The sequence below is a fragment of the Alternaria viburni genome (assembly GCF_023758015.1).
Source record: "Alternaria viburni strain BMP 2772 chromosome Unknown scaffold_12, whole genome shotgun sequence".
Lineage (NCBI taxonomy): Eukaryota > Fungi > Ascomycota > Dothideomycetes > Pleosporales > Pleosporaceae > Alternaria > Alternaria viburni.
In genome coordinates this window covers 497515-517854 of record NW_026055781.1, presented here as the reverse complement: position 1 = coordinate 517854, position 20340 = coordinate 497515, and the positions used below count along the sequence as shown (strand labels likewise).

At 52.6% G+C, this 20340-nt stretch overlaps 6 protein-coding genes and 1 non-coding gene across 7 annotated transcripts; 4 read left to right on the top strand and 3 right to left on the bottom strand.

Annotated features, from left to right (window-relative positions):
* Positions 1 to 1512: 1512 nt before the first annotated feature.
* Positions 1513 to 3267, top strand: J4E79_006215 (uncharacterized protein; the record flags this gene model as incomplete). The annotated part of the gene is made up of 2 exons (XM_049355086.1): positions 1513 to 1551; positions 1615 to 3267. 2 exons carry the CDS (start codon positions 1513 to 1515, stop codon positions 3265 to 3267), a joined length of 1692 nt encoding a protein of 563 aa, XP_049210482.1.
* A 316-nt stretch (positions 3268 to 3583) lies between these two features.
* On the top strand, positions 3584 to 3687 carry J4E79_006214. Its single transcript has one exon. It is a non-coding gene; the product is annotated as a tRNA-Glu (tRNA).
* Positions 3688 to 4294: 607 nt separating this feature from the next.
* On the top strand, positions 4295 to 5082 carry J4E79_006213 (uncharacterized protein; the record flags this gene model as incomplete). Its single annotated transcript, XM_049355085.1, has 2 exons — positions 4295 to 4481; positions 4526 to 5082. The coding sequence occupies 2 exons, from the start codon at positions 4295 to 4297 to the stop codon at positions 5080 to 5082; spliced, it is 744 nt and encodes a 247-aa protein (XP_049210481.1).
* Positions 5083 to 5523: 441 nt separating this feature from the next.
* J4E79_006212 (uncharacterized protein) lies at positions 5524 to 6390 on the top strand (the record flags this gene model as incomplete). Its single annotated transcript, XM_049355084.1, has 1 exon — positions 5524 to 6390. The coding sequence occupies one exon, from the start codon at positions 5524 to 5526 to the stop codon at positions 6388 to 6390; it is 867 nt and encodes a 288-aa protein (XP_049210480.1).
* Positions 6391 to 9342: 2952 nt separating this feature from the next.
* J4E79_006211 (uncharacterized protein) lies at positions 9343 to 11650 on the bottom strand (the record flags this gene model as incomplete). The annotated part of the gene is made up of 2 exons (XM_049355083.1): positions 9343 to 11053; positions 11112 to 11650. The coding sequence occupies 2 exons, from the start codon at positions 11648 to 11650 to the stop codon at positions 9343 to 9345; spliced, it is 2250 nt and encodes a 749-aa protein (XP_049210479.1).
* Positions 11651 to 16679: 5029 nt separating this feature from the next.
* On the bottom strand, positions 16680 to 17934 carry J4E79_006210 (uncharacterized protein; the record flags this gene model as incomplete). Its single annotated transcript, XM_049355082.1, has 2 exons — positions 16680 to 17820; positions 17873 to 17934. 2 exons carry the CDS (start codon positions 17932 to 17934, stop codon positions 16680 to 16682), a joined length of 1203 nt encoding a protein of 400 aa, XP_049210478.1.
* Positions 17935 to 18506: 572 nt separating this feature from the next.
* Positions 18507 to 19933, bottom strand: J4E79_006209 (uncharacterized protein; the record flags this gene model as incomplete). The annotated part of the gene is made up of 2 exons (XM_049355081.1): positions 18507 to 18599; positions 18647 to 19933. 2 exons carry the CDS (start codon positions 19931 to 19933, stop codon positions 18507 to 18509), a joined length of 1380 nt encoding a protein of 459 aa, XP_049210477.1.
* Between the last annotated feature and the right edge of the window lie 407 nt (positions 19934 to 20340).

The window sequence follows — 20340 nt, the reverse complement described above, 5'->3', positions numbered from 1 at the left end:
TAGTCACAAGATACATACACTGAACCGAAGGAGTACTGAAGCTGCTAAGCAGACTACCGAAGCTGCCAGGGAGACAAGTCGAGGTACACGCGTGAACGTTCTGGTTAGTAGATGATCCAAGTCTTCCGAGAAAGGCTATTCCCGCTAACGTGACAAGCTCTTTGGCATCACAACACCTCTCGTTCTTGTTCTGCAATACTTCGGGGCTGACCGAGATATCTTTCACTTCGATCGCACGCCTAGAACGTTTGCAATCTCGTTGACTGTGATGTGTCTTGCGCTTTCGGTCTTAACCTACCTGTTGAGCAATCTGGATCGTCTCCATCGCCTTGTTTTGAGAAAGATGGGTAGAAGAAATGGCCATGATGGGTTTGGCGATGCAGGTTAGTAACAAGGAAAGATTTGACTGAAGCGAACGCGTAATGACACTTCCAGACGATATTGAGCTTGTACCACCAGCTGTTTGACACATTTATTCCCTCTCAAGGCTACAGCGTGGGATATGTGACGTAGAGCTGAAACATGCTGCAATGTACATTACGCGAGAAGGAACGACTTTGTACAAAAAAGAATTGAAAAGACCACCCTACCTGCAATGACCGCTACCGCCCGAAGGTTCTAGCGTACCTAGGTAAGAGGTGATATCGTGCCGTAATTTTGGTAGCCTTGTCCGCTAATAATTGACAATTGAAATCGGTTGAAACGATCGCGCTTTGTAAACCAACAATTTGATGTGACTCCGCAGGCGAGGTTCAGGATAGAATCGTTATGCATTGAGGCTGTGAGACTAAATCTCGCATGAAGCAGGGCATGTGCATCATGAGAAAACATGGGCTTTCGAAAGCTACGTCAACCGTGCAGTCGGCAAAGCGTCATTTGCGACTACCGTAGTACCCGTCGGATTGCGGGGAGTTCGTTGGTTGCCTACAGCCTGCATGTATCTGAAGCTCTCATTGATCGCCATAAGCGCGCCTGCAGGAGCTGTGGGCCAATTGCGACAGACCACGACAACACTGCCTCGTCACTAAGATTGCCGTCTCCTTACGACGAGGCTATGAAGAATGCGTATATACACTCGGTGAGAATACTGTACTTCGACGTTTCCAAACACCGTGAAGTCGTCGCAGATTCAACGCTCCCGAGGTCGTTTTGACACGAACCTGGAGACTGTGCCCATCCCACGGCTGCTAGATCGCGAACTGAAAACCAGAAACACTCATAGCCTTGCGACGCGGTGGGTAAGAAAAAGTCGTGCCAACTCATAACATCAAAGGGAAAATCATGGAAGTGCTCGAGGGGTGCATGGCTTCTATAGGCTTGGACAGTCCTCTGCCAGAAGTGCCGGCGGCGAGAGCAGAAGGTAACCCACTGGACTTGTGTCGCGTACATCTGGCGACAATCTTGGTGGGTATATTGGACTGCGATATGGGGCATACATTCAAGTGCATACTGTGGCCGAACGACATTTCCAGCGGGGATCTGGCCGTGGTCCTTCCGAAGCTGCGACCAGGGATGAAGGCTGGTGAAGTGGCTGCTGAGCTGATGCAAAAGGTACGTTATGTCATACCCTTAGACTGCGGAACGTAGACGAGACCAACTTGCTAAAGATTGTAGTTTCCGAAAGACGACCCACTCTTTATCCTACCCTTTGTGGATGGCGTTCACTTTCGTGTCTTTCTCAAGGTCACGTCCGTGCCACGTCTTCTTTTGCCATACACCTCGACTCGAAAGAGTTCCTATGGCTCTATCACACTTCCCGCCGTCCCAAATGACGCGACCAAGAAGCTCGTCGTCGAACTCTCATCCCCGAACATCACCAGCGAGTTTCAAGGAAAGCACTTGCGAAGCACGATCGTCGGCGCATGCATCGGCCGATTATACGAATCGATGGGATGGGACGTGACGCGGATCAACTACCTCGGTGACTGGGGCAAGCCGATCGCGTTGTTGTTCGTTGGGTGGTCGAAGTACGGCTCGGAAGAAGCGTATGAGGCCGACCCCGTCGGACACCTCCTGGAGGTCTACCATAAGATCGAAGAAGACTTCAAGCCGGAACAAGCGGCGAGCAAGGCGGCGCGTGACGAAGTGGCGAAGGAAGGCGAAGATAAAGGCGAAGCGCAGGCAGAGATCGAAAGCAAGGGCATCTTCGCAGAACGCAATGAGGCTTTCAAGAAGCTGGAAGAGGGTGATGAGGAGCTTGTCGCCTTTTGGAAGCGCGTGCGAGATGTCAATATCGACAACTACACCAAGTTCTACGAGCGACTTGGTGTTCGCTTCGACGAGTACTCTGGCGAGTCGCAGATTAAGCCTGAGACTATGGTGGAAATCGAACAGATGCTGAAGGAGAAGGGTATCTCGGAGGAGAGCGGGGGATCTCAGATCATTCACATGCAGAACATAGGTGCGAAGGCTGGTACGGCCATCATCCGCGACCGCTCCGGTAGCAGTACATACCTCCTCCGAGACCTCGCCGCGGTGTTGGAGCGTTCGAGGAAGTATTCTTTCGACAAGATGGTATACGTGGTTGCCAGCGACAACAGCGTCCACTTTACTCAGCTCATTAAGGTCTTGGAAGCGATGGACATGAAGGAGCTCGCCAACAAGCTCCAGCATGTCAAGTTCAGCGAGGTATCGAAAATGGCGGCGACGCTTGGTAAAGGGTACAAGCCGCAGGGTATACTGGACGCATGTGAGGAAGCGATGACTGCGTTGTCGGAAGCCGATGCCGAGAAGCTCGAAGTGGTAGGTGGGTTGGATGATGTTAGGGAAGGACTCGCGACATCATCACTTCTCGTGCAAGAGCTCTCGACTCGCCTGACCACAACACATGCATTCGACACTGCTGCGATGGCTTCCTTCAAGCTTGGGTCAGGCCCGGATCTGCAGTACTGGCTGGCTAAAGTCCGCCAATTGCTCAAAGGTGCTGACGCCGCAGCTGGACTCTCAGATGAAGATTACGAAGTGTTGGCTGAAGAAGACCCGGCCAATCTTCTGCGCATTCTGGCCCAGTACCCGGAGGTCGTGAATGCGACCTACCATTCGCTCGAGCCGGCTGGTGTTGTTACGTATCTCACCAGTGTGACTGAGCAGCTTGCTGAGTGTCTTCCAGAGGGTGCTGAGGGCGATGAGGATGAGAAGGTCACCCCCGGTCTGGCGGCGCTCTATGAAGCGACTGCAGTCGTGTTGGAGAATGGCATGAAGCTGCTAGGACTGGCGCCCATCGCGCAGTCATTGCCGGAGAGAGCGGATACACCGGTGATGGGATGATGGGATGTTTCTTTCGTGTCCAGATTGTCAATGTGTGGGTTCGGGTTGCTTTGGGATTGTCGTCGACGCTGTTGACCTTCAGCCTACTTGGGCGTTTTTGGGCTGTCCACTGCGCTGCTGCTTGATAACGACGTAATGAATGATGACCAGTTTTTCTCTAGCCCATACGATGATGACTCAACGATGGATGACTGGCTGTCTAGCTCGTGTCGGTCTGCAAAGTTTTCGTGTCCGGCAAACTTCAACCCCCTCAATTTTCGTCGGAAAAGTTTTGTTGAAGTTATATATGCTTGATTATCTCTTTCTTTCATCAATTTCCGATATGGTCTAGTGGCTAGGATTTGCCGCTCTCATCGCAGAGTAAGCTCGCTGTTGCAGCGCAGTGCCGGCAAGGCCCGGGTTCGATTCCCGGTGTCGGAATGTCTCTTTTTGCCATTGTGCAAAAGTGTTCTTTCTTTTTGCCCAATGATGCAGACACCTATCACGGGCGTGGGCTTCTTTTTGCCCACATGTTGTGACACGAATGTGGTGCGTTGAAGTCGGGTCGATGCGTGTCACGACCTCAACCTCGCACCCTCCATCACCACCCCTTTGTCCCCACCGCCTCATGCCAAAAAGAAACCAGCCGGCTACGCTAAAGTCTACATTGGCTGAGAAAAGAAACAAACAACATTCTGGAGCGATGTAGACACCTTCAGGGCTGGGTTTGGTCTTTCCTCGGATAGAGTGCCACCATGCTACCGTAACATCTTTGTCAGTATGAGTCGATCACAGTTCAGCCACGCGCGCCCCTGAGCTTAGGAAGCAACAAATTCAGGCAGCGCGTCTCGCCGCCTCTCGTATTTGCTGATGCATCATCACCAACGCCAGGCACACCGCGCCCGCGATTCGTCGCCTAACATTGCAAGGCATGGTGGCGTCGGTAACACCATGAAGTATTGATTTCGACAGGTAGGAAATGTATAACTTCAGGCCCAATCCGCTGTGACAGCGATGCCTCTCCATCAGCCGGCGCCAGTCATCCAACATGCGTCCCTCCAGCTACATCCCGCTCCTCGCCGGCGCTGCCATTGCGCAAGAGTCCGCGACGATCCTCAACTTCTTCCAACTCGACAGCACCCTAACCGTGCTCGGTTCAGATGCGAGCGCAACGACCTACGAGAACAGCTGTCCCTCAGATGGAGTCGGCGTGTCAGTCGTGCCGTCTGATCTCCGTACGTCATGCACCTGTCGCGAGAGATTGCACTAACACCGCCAGTACCAACCCCAGACGACCCCTCCGAGACTCCCTCACCTACACCCGCACCTCGCATGCGCCGCCAGAACGATGATTCCAACGACGACTACTCCTTCTGCGAGCCGTATACCATCCTACAAGGCCCTGAGACGTACGAGATGCACCTCACGGACCCGACTCCAGGCGCGTGGACAATGGATATGGCCTGCAGCTGGCAGGGCGCAATGTCAACGGCAGACTTGACCTGCGACGTCACCCAGAGCGGATACGTCCCGGACCAGGCCGACCAGGTCGCGTCCACGAGCGTCTTGTCGCAGAGCGAGATACAGGAGATGGAGGCGTACCAGGTGGTTGCATTAGTCACCGCAACTGGTGCGTCTTCTCCAGGATCAGCCTCAGCGACTGGAGGGCCATCACCTACTGGCTCGGCATCAGGAACAGGAGCGACATCGCCTTCGAGGTCTCAATCTGGTGCCGCTTCAACGCCGAGTACTGGCTTGGCACCTGCTGGATCTATCCCGACTGCGATGGCGATGATGGGTGCTGTGGGCATTTTTGCGGCAGCAGTAGCTCTGTGAGATGTTGCATACATTTTTTTGTATTTGTCGCATCAGAGCGCCTGGTAAGTAACAGCATCTTCGTCATCGTGTCTTCTATAATTCGTGTAATCTGAGTTCCATCATATTACCACCACGTCTTCATACGTCCCTCGGGTGATCTTTCCATTTTCATTTGCGCATCCGTAGCTTTGTACTGTACATGCCCGAGGCGAATGCGGAAGCAGCGGGCAATCCGGTCGCGCTCGCACGTGGACACGCGCCGTACAACACGCGACCTGCAGCGACAGTCACCCAGGGTTGAACCCCACATTCAAACAGCACACCCGTTTGCTGGCTGTACATGTTAACGTCCACACCTGAGACCATCTCTTTGTCTCACTTTCTTTGTAGTTCCACCATTATATGCAACCCTCGTCACATCCCCTTGGTACCCGAACACCAGCAGCTACAACGCCAAAAATGCCAGCCGCTGTATCTGAAGCGCATATCGTCACCGCAAACCCAAAGTCGCGAATCTTCAGATCGTTCACGCGACATGCCTCCGCGCCTACGAGCCCATTGACGCTGGAATTTCGCGTACCAAGTGAGGGAAGCTTTAGCGCCAACCACGAACACGCCCTTCCATCGCCAAAGTCACCACAGACAACGTCGAGATCGAAGCAGGGTCTATTAAGTGAACTATCCTGGGCGCAGTCACTTACAGTTCGCCTCCGTCGTGATCGAGACAACTGGCGCTCGCTCGCTCTGGAGCAAGAACAGGACCTCAAGGCAGCCCACCAGGACCTTGAGCACCAAACTTGCGTTATATCTCAGATCGAGCAGGAAAGCGCCAATCTCCGATTCCGCCATGAAGAGGATAGGACAGCTGGCGGGCAACTCTACTCGCGCTTCCAGGTACTCGTCTCCGCGCACGACAAGCTTGTCGACCAGCTCAACGATGCCATGCGTACCATCGCCCGTCTTAAGAAGAGCGACCGTGCCAAAGACAAGGTGCAGCAGCGCAATCTGAGCTTGAAGGCCACGCTGCATAGGTACACGTCTCAGGGCACCTCGGCCACTACACAAGCCGCAGCAGACACCGAGTCTACGCTGAGAGAAGCACTGGCGTTGGCTAATGAGCGCATTGAAGAGCTTGAGACCAAGGGCGAGGCTATGCTTGACGCATTAGAGAAGCGCAACGATAGCTGTGGTAGTGACGACGAAGAGATGGGAGAGAGAAACGTCGAAGCAGGAATGTTGGAGGCCGAGGTCGCGTTCCGCGGTGTTATCGAGGATGAGACTTTTAAAGAGCAGAAAGTGCTTTGGCTGGATCTGCTGGAAGATTAAGGAAATGCGAAGGCAAGAGCATGAGCAGATGTATTCAATCACTGGTACATGACAACGCACATTCAGTCGCCTTCAGCCAACTGCCTGCCACGACAGAACAGTGGGAGTATCCTTGGCGCGCTCAAGGTCGTTAGACTTTGGAGGACTGGATGCATGCATCGCATCACCGCCAGAAGTGTACCATCAGGCCAAGGTTGACGCCTTTGTGGAACAGCGTCACACGTATCCTACCCAACTGGAGGCAATCATCACGCACGTCGTAAGAAAGCGCAGTCTGTACGGTAAATGAGAAGGGAAGTAGCGCACGTGGAATGATGAGAACTAGCGACTCGTTCACCAAATAACATGGAAATGAATCTGTTCGCTACGTTTCGGATCATTAGCCAAGTCATGTCTTGACCTGCTGACAACTGACTCCTCCCAAGCCACGCGCTGAGCGTGCGCCTCTTGCTTGGCCACGGTCATTCCGGCTCGTATTTCGCATTCCCAGCCGGATTAGAAGGCCGAACATCCTCAAACTTCGCGACTTTCGTCGCCGGTAAAATTAACATTTATCGCTATCGTGTTTAAGGTGTCAGACATCAGTTGCAGCCTTTCCGTTCTGCCTGCTTAGACCAGATCCACTGCCGTCTCGCTATGACACCGCCTCTTGCAATTCCAAACTCTGGTATGAGGGCCTGTGCTCTCCCTATGATACAACCACTACACAACTAACTTTTAAGAAGCACGACCCTCGGCATCTAGCCAGGCTGTGTGCACGTCACAAGAAGCAGACGCAGACACCGATGCAACCACACTTATCAACGAGCCCAGGAGAACGCCAGGAACATCGGATCGGGCAAAGTTTGTTGAATCGCTGTTGCTGAGCTTGTGTTTGGTCATGTAGACTGGCTACGAAGCAGAACAGGAATAGATATTGTAAATGCGGCATGTTCAGATTTGGAGCGTAAAGAATGGACGAGTGTGGTGAGAAAGAGTACAACAGGGCGACTACATGATACTATGGGTGAACAGATGGTTCATGATAAAGCGGCGAGATGTGCGACAGTGTTGATCTACGTCTGAGACAGTTCAACTCTAAGGGGGTTTGACAAAGACATGCCTTTTTCTTGCTGCAGCTGAACAGTATCATAATCCGCGTATTCATCATATACCCCTACTCAGATCGAGAGGACTTGTTCAGAATCCCACGTCGCTGGAAGCTTCCATTGGTATCTCATGCGTCTTCCATCATTTTCGCCGTAGAAATGTCTACTCTTGCTCTTGACTTCCAGAAAGACCGACATGAAGACGTATACATGATAATTTTGGTACAGATCGTTGTACTCCTATACACCCGTTTGCAATCCCTCCATACACTCCAACGCCTGAAAAGCACCTAGAGAGCATCCAGAAATCATGACCAACGCCGGACGTTGTTCGTGATGTCTTTTAGATTATCATCGTGATGATAGACATTTGTATACAATGCTCACACTAGTACCGCGGCTCACTCGGCGTATATTGCTGATGTTCAGCATAACGTGGCTCCTCCATCTCATGCATGGAACGCTCTTCCCGCTCACGCGTACGATCTTCGGAGCGATGAGAACGGTGTTGACGCTCCTTTCGGGGGGATCGCGAAGTACGCTGAGTCTCCCATAGGGACTCGCCGTGATGCCTGGAATGGCTGCGTTGGGAGTGTCGTCGCTCAGACTGGAAGTACGCTTGTTCGGCGGCTTGGACTGGCGCTTCTTTCGGTCGCTCGGCTCGTGTTTGCACGACTTCCTCTTCGTCGAATGCGGGGCGACGGGTGTGCTGCTGCCTCGTTGACTTTGGCTTTCCTGCACTTTTCCACTCGCGGAATTCTTTGATGCAAATTCCTGCTACGATGATCTCAGAATTGCTGTCATGTGTTAGTTCAAGAGTCAATGAGAGGAGCTACCCAACTCACACGATGACGATGGCGATGATGACTACGACCCAACTAAGACCGCATGTTGGCCCTCTGCAATAGCTGAGATTGGTTTGAAACATCAACCCCGCAACGACACTCCAGAAGATAACCTCAATACAGCTGATTATGGCATGCGCTTTGTAACTGTGCCAACGCTGGAAACGTGGACTATGCTCCGAAAGTATGAGGTATATGAGTAGTATGAGGGATTTGGCACCCTAGGTACAAGAATTAGTAACCAGATTGATACTCAAGAGTACATAGATATAGCCAGACTAGGAAGTTTCAACATACCATGCCCAATGCATATGTGCTTGCTCGTGTGCGCGGAACATTGGTAATGAACAGACGAGGAAGCGTAAGCGCGATGGCGAGAATAACGAGAACGACCTGAGCGATATGGATAGGGAATTTGAAACGGCTGCTAAAGATGGGCTTGTCAAGGAGATTGAATACTCCCATGTTGAAGTTGTGAAGAAGATGGTGTTGAGTTCGTCAATGTCTCGTACAATTCGTATCGTATTTCGGTCGTAGTGGTCGGCGTCAAGACTTGATCTTCGTTGTTGTGAGATGGTACAACGAAGCACGTCAAGCATAATATACATTTTCTGCTTGTTAGTACCTGCATCAACGCGTACGTCTGTATGCTCCGCCGTCTCGTACGCGTTGTTACATTTCTTCTTGGCAATGTCAAAGTCCGAGTACGGTGCGATACGAGTGCGAGTGCGGGTACGAGCAAGAGATGTGATTGGTGCGGACCTGCCAAGCCACGTGCTTTCAGCCCTACCAGTCCTAAACTCACTCTTCGACTGACCAGGTTAGACTTGCGAATAGTTGCGGACGAAACAAGAAGCAGCTTCTATCGTTCTCAACTCATGGTAGACCCTGTGGTTGTAATCTTGGTTGAGATACGGAAGAGTAAACATTCGAAGCCAGGATATCCAGTCATGTTTAGTTGAACTCGCTCTCGCATTTGGGGTATATTCTCAAGATTACATCGTCCTCGTCGGCGGCGATTAATTCGGCCCCGTCGGTTGTGGCCCATGTACATGAGGGTTTCCAGGCATATTCGGAACGCCCTCAGGACCAATCATCGTCCCAATATCCGCCCAATTCCACTCATGAATGTTGTTGATGGTAAAGTCCATAAACTGCATCTGCGTCGTTCTATCAAACCGGGCATTAGGATGCATTGAGGGCGCCATGTACGCCTGGTCTGGGTATATACGACCTGGCATAGGATCCGCATACATATACGTGCCCACGCCCGGTGGTGACTGATGGTACATGTGCGGTACTGCGTCTGGCTGCGACAGTTGTTGCGCTGGGATCGAGCTTTGCGGTCCGGTGTCGTGGGTCTCCATTTCCGGTTCCGCAAATCTGACGGGCGAAGCTAGAGAGTCGGCCATGGAATGCAACTCCGGGACGAGGGAAGCAAATTTCTCAATGGTACCAGGCATGAATGGATTTCGCCTATGTCGCTGTGCCAGATCTGCTAGCTGAGACAACAGAATCCTGGACTCGGACATGTCCGTACCACCCAGCTTGTTCAGGCATACCAGATCAAGGACTAGTACCGAGCTCGATGCAAGCGTGTACCAAATGTCACACGAGTAGACGGCATCGAACTTGCCTAAAGATTCGAGTCTCAGTAGTATGTTAGCCAGAGATCGGCCAGACTCCGAGCAAGCTTCTGCCATGGCTGTGAGTGCAGAGTTTGTGGAGTCTTGGCCGGTTTTGGTCAGGGTAGAAGCGCGGGCAAGCAGGGCTGAGCGGCATAAGACAATGATGGTATAGTGGTATACACAGTGCATCAGCATCAGGGCTCGTTGCATGGGCGAGGCTTCTATGGCTTCGTATTGGAGATGCCGGGGCAACTGCTCCTTCCATCGGACTAGATCCCGGAGCACGCCGGCGGCGGGTGATAAGGGGCCAACGTAGGATTCGTCGCTGGCGTTGGACTTGACAGTCTTGGGCGCGCGACATGTCAGGCCCAGCAGTATGAACAGGCGCGTTGAGCATGCGAAGAACTCTGGAGGGCCGCCGATAATCTTCTCGTTAGGGGCGCTCGTCTTTGCGCCAGGATTCTCAATGGCACTCGGCCGGTCGTAGGAGGATACCTGCATCGTCTCGAAAGCGTACAGCGTCCACCACAGTATCTTGCGCGACTCCCTGGCCAGCGGTGTTTGGCCGGCGTTCACTTTGTCCTGATGCAGTCCGATGGCGTGCGCTATGCGGACAGCGGCACCAGTCAGGTTCCAGCAGGCGTCCCGGTGGTTCGTGTTGTGGAGGTGTATGGCAGCCAGTAGCAGGGCCTGTATGGCTGTGATGCTCGAGGTGAAGATGACAACAGGAAGGAGCGTCTGGGTCCTCTGCCACCACAGCCGCTCCTGGTCTTCTGGAAAGGGAATGCGCGCCACCCGTCGACCGAGCAGCAGCACGCACGTAAAGGTGCACAGCCATGCCGGGTCTGCACTCCTGGGGTTGGCCAGCCACGCGTCGTAGGCCTCGCGGAACGAGGGCTCATGTAGGACGGGGAAGTCCGGGTGTATGTGTTCGAAGAAGGCGCGTATCAGCAGTTCGAGGTTCGGGCGCTCGCTGGGATTCAGGTGGCGGCCGTGGACGGCGACGGAGTTGTGGGCGGTCGGGGCGGCGGTCGGGCCTGGCAGGCTGCGCTGGTCGTCGCTGCCGGTGGGCGACGATGCCTGGGCTGCGTTCTTGCCAAAACTAGGGGTGGAGCAGTCAGTCGATGTCGCCATAGGCTTCATGCAGGGGCGTTACTGACAGTACAAACTCGCGTAGGGCGCCGCGTCCCACGAGCGTGCGCAGCTTGATGTGGAACGACAGCGAGCTGCCCGGCCCAATGTACTGCACCTGGCCCTGCTGGTCGGGCAGCAGCGACACCGTGTCGTCGCCTTCACCCTCGCCGCTGTCGTCCTGGTCGCCCTGCGCGTCGTGGGCCGCCGCGTCTGGCAGCGGGATGCCGTGCGACGTCGCGAGCTGGCGCAGAGCCTCGGTACTCGAGACGTCGGCTTCCGGCAGCAGCCCCTTCACCAGCGCCTCGAGCAGCGCCAGACGGGTGCCCAGCCCCTCGACGCTGCCATACAGGCGCTTCTTGCGCGGCTGCGTCGTCAGGCACTCGATGTTGTGCACGATGCAGTAGCGACACGCCTCCTGGCCGGGCTCCTTGCGGCACTTCTGCTTGCGCGACTTGCACTTGTCGCAGCTCGTCTCGGTGCGCTTCCGCTTGTCCAGCGGTACGCGGCGCGAGCTGCTTGCACTTGCATGGCTGCTACTCGTGGGTGCGGGTGTGGAGGCCGACATGGGCGTGGACGGGTAGGTGCGGCGGATTTCAAGGCGCAGGGAGAAGAAGCATGGCGCACACGTCGCGAGAGCGCTGCGAACGCATTGAGACGCTCTTGTGCCGGTGGAAGATGCGACTGCAACTTTACGATGATGATGCAGGGGACTCCGATCTTGCCTGCGCTATCGCGGTCTCCGGTCCATCGGTAATTGAGGCTGCCGTCTCCTCTCTGGTGGGCCTAACCGGCGAGCTGCCTTGACCATTTCTTCAAGCGGACACCACAGGCACGTCCTCTTCCAAATCATCGAATCCGTCCGTCGTTGCCCCACCGCAATCGATGGCTGAATACCCATCGAGCGGGAACCACTTCAAGCTGAATGCTGGTCCTGGTCATGGCACCCCCTCATCGCTGCCTGTACCAGGTACACTTGATGCGGCTAACAGACGCACAGCAGCCGCCGAATACGACCAAGCATATCTCGGCCGTGCTAGAGTTCCCCTCGAGATATGGCTAAAGACTCCCATCCTCCCTGAACAAGATTGACCAGAGCAGGGCTGCTTGATCTGGTAGGCACGAAGTCGAAAGAAAGACTAAGCCGGTCACTGTCCGGTTGTGATTGGTTCAAGCGTACGGCAGCTGGCTCACCTTCCCTCATGGGGGTGTGCAGGTACTTCCGATTAGGGCAGTATCTTCCTAGGAAGTGCTGTCTACCTAAACTAATTAATAATTAGTACTACGCTGCTACTATCCTACCTACTTTACTCTCTTTTTCTTTCTCTTCTTTACACGCTTAGCTTATAAGCTAAGTAAAATATACTTAGCTTTTTAGTAAAGCTTTTTTTAAACTAGTAGTATAAATACTAAACTAATTATAAGCGCGTTAGTAGCTATTATTATAATAGTAAACTACGTATATATAGCTTTAAAAGACTATAACTTTATAAGAGTAAAAGCTCTAATATTAATATTATAAGCTAAGTTACTATAAATAAATATAGCTTTTACTTTAGTAATAATAAAGTAGTACTACTTATTAATATAAGTATACTTAAAAGTAGCTAAGTAGTTAGTAATAAGTTAATAATACTAAAAATTCTACTAGAAGTTTTCTAGTAGCTTATTAAATATAGTACTAGTAAAAGCTTATTACTTAGAAGTAGAAAGCGTAATTATTAGAAATAGTATAGTATATATAGCTTTAATATATATAGCTTAGAGTTAATAGATAAGAAAGTATTACTAAAAAAGTAAAATTTTATACTTAACTATCTCTAAAGCAGCTATATAAAGTATATAATCTATACTAAACTTATAGTTAAGATAGTACTATAGTTGCTATTAAAAACTAAAAAAATTAACTAAACTATAGGACACTTAATACTTCTAATTACTCCACAAGCATGACTCGGCAGCGTGACCTAGTGCGGCCAAATGCCATAGCCACTGAATCGAGTTAGCAAAGATCCAGCGTTCCAGACATCGCGAGACCCACATGGCACCCATGCCGAAGACGACTAGAACGACCGCATTGTGTCGCAATCCTGTGCTCCACTGCCCTATCGCCTATGCCGGTACCACAAACGCTTCCACCTCACTAACACCGCTCAGGAACCACGGCCATGTTCAGCATATTGGGATCCACCCCCTTCACCACCGTGTCTCCACTTTCTCTTCTGTAGAAATGCATACCACAAGCACGGCTGTGTACATCATCGCCGTTAGCGATCAAGGATCCAACGGCGACGCAGATAACAGCACCGCGTAACGTCGTCGTGAAGTCTTCTTGACCTCTAGAGAAATAACCCCCCGCCGGTCCAGATGGTATCTACCAACACTGTAAGAGAGTAATTCCGCATGTCGTGGCAGTAGGCGAGTTACGAAATAAGGTCCCCACGCTGGCACAGACTTTCCCGTACGCGTTGGCATAGGCGCGAATGAGCACGAAAGGTAAGACGAAGGATTGTCGTCGTGGTGCCTGCGATCGTGGTGGCAATGACGTCAGACCCCAAAGAAGCCACTGCCGAACCTGGTGATTGTACGCGAACAACAGGCAGGTTAAAAGATATCAGGCCTCGAAGGACATATAACGGGTATTTGGCTGACATGTGCAGTGTAGACATCCTTCTTGTATCCCTGCGTCATCGCTGTAGCACCGCCTCTTCCAGTCTTGCACACTCACCTCACTGGACTCCTTGCCAGGCGATGTGTCAACGTCGCGTACGGATGTCCCTTTCTCAGATCATTCATCAAACCATAGCGCAGCCTCTTTCCACCTTGCATCCTGCAGACTCAAACTCCTAGCTTTTTGGCATACTCTGGAAAGTCGCGAGCGATCACAATGACAATCGATGCACCGTCAGACTCTCACGCAGACTGCAGACTGTTTTTCACGGTGTTGAGGCGAGAGGAGTGTCGCGCCGCTGAATGGGAATATTTGTGTTCGAGCTTCCATGGGCTGAAGTTGATCTCGTTTGCCCGACAAGCGAATCGACCACGCCTCAATCGTGCATGGCGCCATCACTGGTTATGCACGATGGATTGCGCTCATTGCGGGCCGAGGCGCACTCTTGGCTCGATTTCTGATTCCGATCTCAGGAGCCCTATACAACAAGGATGCTATAACGGCGACGATTCGTAACGAGATCCAGAGCGCACTTTGGTTCTTTGAAACTGGACAGCCAAATCGCAACAGCACGATCTGGTCATTTGCGCCGCACAGTTCGTCGTCCTCGTCACTCTCGATGTTTTGAGCAACCGAAGTCTGTCAACTGTGGGCATGCTCAACTTGGTGCACGGCATGGCAGACGGTCTTGACCGAATGTTGGCAGAACATTGGGCCCCGGTGATGTTTGATGGAAAACAGACAAACGCATTGCGTCGTACGACCAAGAAGCCAGGAGCATGAAAACTGCCATTCGCGCATCGCAAAGCACCATGAATGGGACATGAAATGACAGGCGCAGATGCATACTCGTCTGCAACACCTGATATGGTAGCGACATCATCATCACAGTGTCGAGGCGACGCTTGTCTGTCGGCTTGATGCAACGCTTGAACACTTCGCAATCCCACGTCTACATCTGCGGTGCTCTTCCTGACCTTGTCGTTGCCTGTGTCCCGAAAAGTATTACTTCGAGGTATCGGCAGACCCGCAGTCGTCCGACACTCTGTCAAGGCTCAATAATGGTATGGTAAAAGTGGCCGAGAATGTAAAGAGATGGAAGCACATGGCAAAGCGTTAGCAAAGAACAGCCCGGAAATGTGGCGAAAGGTCATACGAAATTCCCCAAACTGAACGGCAGCGGGAGTGGAAGTGGGACAAAGCCTGAAAGATGGCAAAGTCAACCCCTTCAGCGGATACGGAACGATATATGGTTGGACGCTGATACTTTCAAATCCAACACACACGTCGTTTTCGCAACACCGTCGCGTACATGCACGCTCATGCATGTCCATCGGCAGCTGCACATCTTGTACGACCATCACACGCACACCCTCGTCAAACAACCCATCCTTCCACCAAATTCACATGGGCATTTTAGATCAGCCATGAAAGCAGCAGTGGTTTAATGCTGTCTGCAGAAACATAAATTAGATATTTAAACGCAATAATTGTCGACAAACTTCGACCCAGCTAGTGCCGTTATTCTGCTTAGCTTAACTAACTATCTCTAACCCCTCGATGCTTCTGATCACGTTCTCTTGGTTGGACGTTCGAATCGCGCTATCTCTCCAACTACCAAAACTAAGAGAGAAATTCGACATCTCAAGCAATAGCTAAGCACACGAACCTGCTGCGCGCCCTTATACCAATCAGCCCCTGCATCCGGAAGACAGCCACAAAGGATTCGTGGATGGCCAGACGAAAGTTGTGCCTCAGGCAGAAGCCGCAAGCTCGTCAAAGGGACAATTCAGGCCGGTCGGGAGTCGACTGCCTGACCGATAAGAGATACCCAACGGCTCGACAGAGGAGACCAGCCCCCAACCCTGAGGCCGTAGTTGGATCCCAACACCCATGTCAACGAGATAAAGATCAAAGTCATGATCAAAGCTTGAGGTGCACTCGATGGCATGACAACAAGACGCTACGACACTGTGCTGCAAGCCTCGCGACGAGCATTACATCCCTCGATGTAACCACGTCATCGAGAGTTTGCAGAACAGGTCAAATTTGGGCAGACGGTGTGACAATGGATGGATTCTCGTTCATTATCGTATGAACCGGACTATTATAGCGCCGCTATCCAACCCACCATCCATATGTCCATCTCCGAGAAAGCTCAAACGTCTCAACAGGTTCGCTACACCATACACGACGCTGATACCTGCGGTTGCTCTTGGGAAACTTCTACGACGATGCTTCAATTGCTTCTTGGGTTTAAGAGCCATGAGCCTTCGCACCCGTTCGTGTCGGCTCTACCATCTCTGCTGATCCAAAAGAGCGATCGTGAGCTGCGATCATGGCGACATGTCTCCTTCGCCGGCGGAACCATAACCCTCAGCGGAGGTATCTACCCGTGTATGACGTCCGCCACCATGTGTCCACATCAATGAACGAGTGGACGTGGGATTAGTATACTTCTACTCAACATGTTGGTGGGTTGTTTATCTAGAAGCCTCCGGCCAGGTGGATCGTTTGTTGAGACAACACTATCCTGGAAACGGGCGCCGCTTGGAGAGGGAACGCAGGCTGATTCATTCCTCCGATCCAACACTTTCCCAGGGCAGACGTCTCACACTTCGTTAAGGAATCCACCGCCACATATCCACTGTTTGACATATCTTTTTGGGTTGTCTACCTACATGTTTGCTCATACATCCTTTTCGCAGCCATATTGAGAGACTTTCACGTAATGAGCCCTTGGACCATTGTCGCGATTGCACTTGAATTCACACACTTCTTTGAGACGCGCTCTATCACGAAGAAGTATCGACAGCTGTCACGGAGCACAGGGATCGGCGAAATTGGGTCAGTGTCAGTGACTGCCTGACATCTATTACATTTCTTTCATAGCATACTTCTCCAGCCATCACTCATAGAGCTAGACCTACAACTGCGTAGGGTAGTCGAGAGTCTCAATCTTCTCTGGGTACACAAGCCCACCCTGCTTCCGCACCTCATCCATAGCCTCCATAATCAACACACTCTCGTCAAGGCCAAGGAAGCGACCCTCTTTTCTGCCGTTGATGATAGCATCTGCCGCCTCGTCGGCTTCCCAGAACATACCCTGGCCCTCGCCTTCTGATTGCAGTGAGCCACCGAAGCCATTGTACCAACCGCTTCCCTTACCTGGGCCCGGAATGGGGAATTCTTTTGACTCAACCTTGCCGTCTGAACCGATGATCTTGGTGGAGAGGGGACGGAAGGAGTGCCCGAAGACTTGGATCTCGCCCTTGGGGCCTTGGATGCGGACGAAGGGTTGGTCCATGTTGCCTCCGGGCGCTGTGGCGACGCGGAGCGAGGTTGTCGCTACGGCATGAACCTCGCCGCCTTGCTCTTTTGAACGGGGGAATTGCAGGATCACGGTGCTGTGCTCGTCGGCCTTGCCAGTTGGCTCGTAGTTCTTGACAAAAGCCTGGAGCTTGGGTGCCTGCCGCGAGTTCTCGGGCTGGGTGTGGTAGATGGTCTGGAAGACCCAGGTAAGGGCATAGATACCGAGGTCAAGCAGGGCGCCACCAGCCAAATCAGGGTTGACCATGCGGTGCTTGCCGTCTGGGAAGTTGTTCTCGGGGTCGAGCGCCATGCTGTTGTCCGAGATGACGCGTGTGATGGGTCCGATGCGTCCAGACGTGATTTGCTCGCGGACATAGATGGAGAGCGGGAAGTAGCGCGTCCATACAGCCTCCATCAAGAAGAGGTTCTTGGACCTTGCGACCTCAGCCAGCTTGCGCGCCTGGGCGGCATTGACAGTAAACGCCTTCTCGCACAGCACGTTCTTGCCGGCCTCCAAGCAGAGCATAGCATTCTGGTAGTGGTGCGAGTGTGGTGTGGCAATGTATACGACGTCGATGTCCGGGTTCTTTACGAACTCCTCGTAGGAGCCATATGCCTTCGCGTCGGAGGGTGCGCCGACCTCCTTCAAGAAGTCTTTGGCGCGCGATTCGGAGGACGAGGAGGCGGCAGCGACGACCGTGTGCTTTAGGTGCTTGACGCCACGTGTAGTAGGGTCGCAGAGGAGATCCTTGGTACTGTCTGTCTATTAGTAAACAGCTTCCGCGGGGTGTAGCGCGGGGTAGTTACAAGGTGACGGCGATGCCTCCAGTCGCGAGGATGCCCCAGCGGACGGTCTTTGGTGACGACATGGTGTAGATAGACGTTGTCGTAGTCTCTTGGTAAGTTGAAGGTGAGATTTTGGGTTCAACGACGAGAAGCACTTGGCGGCATCAGGCGATTGACTTTGTAGCTGGAGCTGCAGAGCTCCAACGTCATGACGCCCACCGAACTTCGGGCAAAGCGCCGCATCTCAACCCCACTCTTGCCCCTCCATCGTCTTGCCGGTGCCTAAAGGAGCAGACGGCCCGCGTCGCGACATGTGGCGGACTTAAGATGCGATTGCCGTGTGTTGGGGAGTTGATGAGTAAGGAGTGGGCGTGTATGTTGGACGGACTCGTGGACGCGTCTCGCCAGAGCTGATGCCAAGCCTCCCAACCTCCACCAGCACAGCTATCAAAGCAGTAATCATAGACGCAGAGACGATACCCGTGTCGAAAAGAATGTCATGGCTATACTCCACGATCGCATTCAGTAGCCATGCGATTAGCGCGTGTGCACAAAGACCATACCTACCATTGGACGCTTTAATTGGATCTGAAGACGAGCTCATAGGTCTTGATGTCCATAGCAAAGCCACAGGCTGGTCGATCCATGCTGACAATTACAGCTTCGCCTTGCTACTGTTCTTCACGCTTTCATGATATCGGTCCCGCATCTCTCTTCTCAGCATCTTACCCGAGGGGGTTCTGGGAATCTGGAAAAGTCGTTAACACCAGCAGCTCACGTTGGGTGAGTACTCACCGAATCCACAACCTCAATGCCACCAGTCAGCCACTTGTGTCGGCTCAGACGTCCCTCGATCCACTGATGCAGCTTCTTTGAGACAGCCTCTTCTCCTTGCTTCTGGCCCTCAGTGGTCAGCACGATCCACGCCCGGACGAACAGAGAGCCATCGCCGCGGCCGTTATCAACGCCCGCTACGCACGCATCACGCACCAGACCTTCTGGATGGTCAAGCAGCGTATCTTCAACCTCCGTAGCGGCGACCTGCAGACCTTTGACTTTAATCATCTCCTTCAGGCGATCGAGATAGTGGATACGGTCACGCTCGTCGCGCATCACAAGATCGCCAGTGCGTAACCAGCCAGGCTCAGTGAAGATGTCCGCAGTGGCTTTCGGGTCCCTGAAGTATCCAGGGGTAACGACTGCTCCGCGTGCCCAGAGCTCGCCCTTCTCGCCTTTGGGCACGTTGTTGAGTGTCTCAGGGTCTACAACCCGAGCCTGCATACCCGGTAGCAGATAACCGATCATGGCGGGTAGTGCAGGCTCCAATCCAAATATGCCATGCGCTGCCGGACTTGCGATACTGGCTGCTTCGCTCAGACCATAACCACTTGGCACCGGCATCCCCGCTCCTTGAGGCAGCTTCTTGGCCAGTTGGTATGCGACATCTGGTGGCAGATATGCAGCGCCGCTTGACGCGCCGATCACAGAGCTCAGGTCGTATTTCTCAGTCAATGGGCTCTGGGCGAGTTGGCGAACTAGAGGTGGTACCAGTGGAAGATGTGTGATCTTGTACTTTTGTATGCTTTTCAATGCGAGCTCAAGGTTCCATTTCGGCAGCATGATGCTCGTCTGTCTGATCATATTGACGCGAAGGATCCAGATGATCATACCGTATGAGTGGTACATTGGTATGACGCCGAGCATAGTAACGGGTGTCAACGGTTCGTCTCCTGCAAAGCGCGCGGCCTGCGTGGCAGTGATAAGCGTCTGTATTCCCGAGTGGTAACCATTACTGTGTGTGATCATCATTGCCTTTGGTAGACCCGAAGTTCCTGAAGACTGGAATAGATATGCCATTCGGTTTCCCCCAAGCAGCTTCCGCGGCTGCTCCGGCAGCTTTGAACCCTCCCTCACGAGCGACTCGATCGTACGATATCCCGACACGGTATCTAGTTGAGAATTGTCGCTAAGCACGATGACTTTGTTGGGATTCAACTTGAGCTTGAGTGGCAAATCATCGAATTCACCGGTTCCTAGCTTGAGCGCCTCTCTCAAGACTGGAAGTAGTGTCTCATGGCACATGATGCTGGTAATTTGCATCTTCCTGAGCACCCACCAAAGCTCATACGGTGTACTTGCCGGACTGATACCCCCGAAGACCAATTCTGATCGAAAGCATGCGTGCGCTACCATCGGATAATGCAGGTGGTTTCGCGAGAATAACGCTAGGATCTCGCCATCTTCCTTGTCGTCTATGGGACTCTTGTCTAAACCCAATGGATTTGGTCCGTCATACCGGAAGACACGCGCCAATGCACATACTCGAGCATAGAAGCTGTGGAGTGTGACGACCTCTTCTGTTATAGCATTGATGAATAGAGGGTAATCTTCGGGTAATGGATTGTTCGGCGGAAAGCAGAGTTCGTGAATGTTGAGATCATCCGGTGTCGGTGGAAAGGGTCCAAATGGCGACGAGAATACAGCCTCAT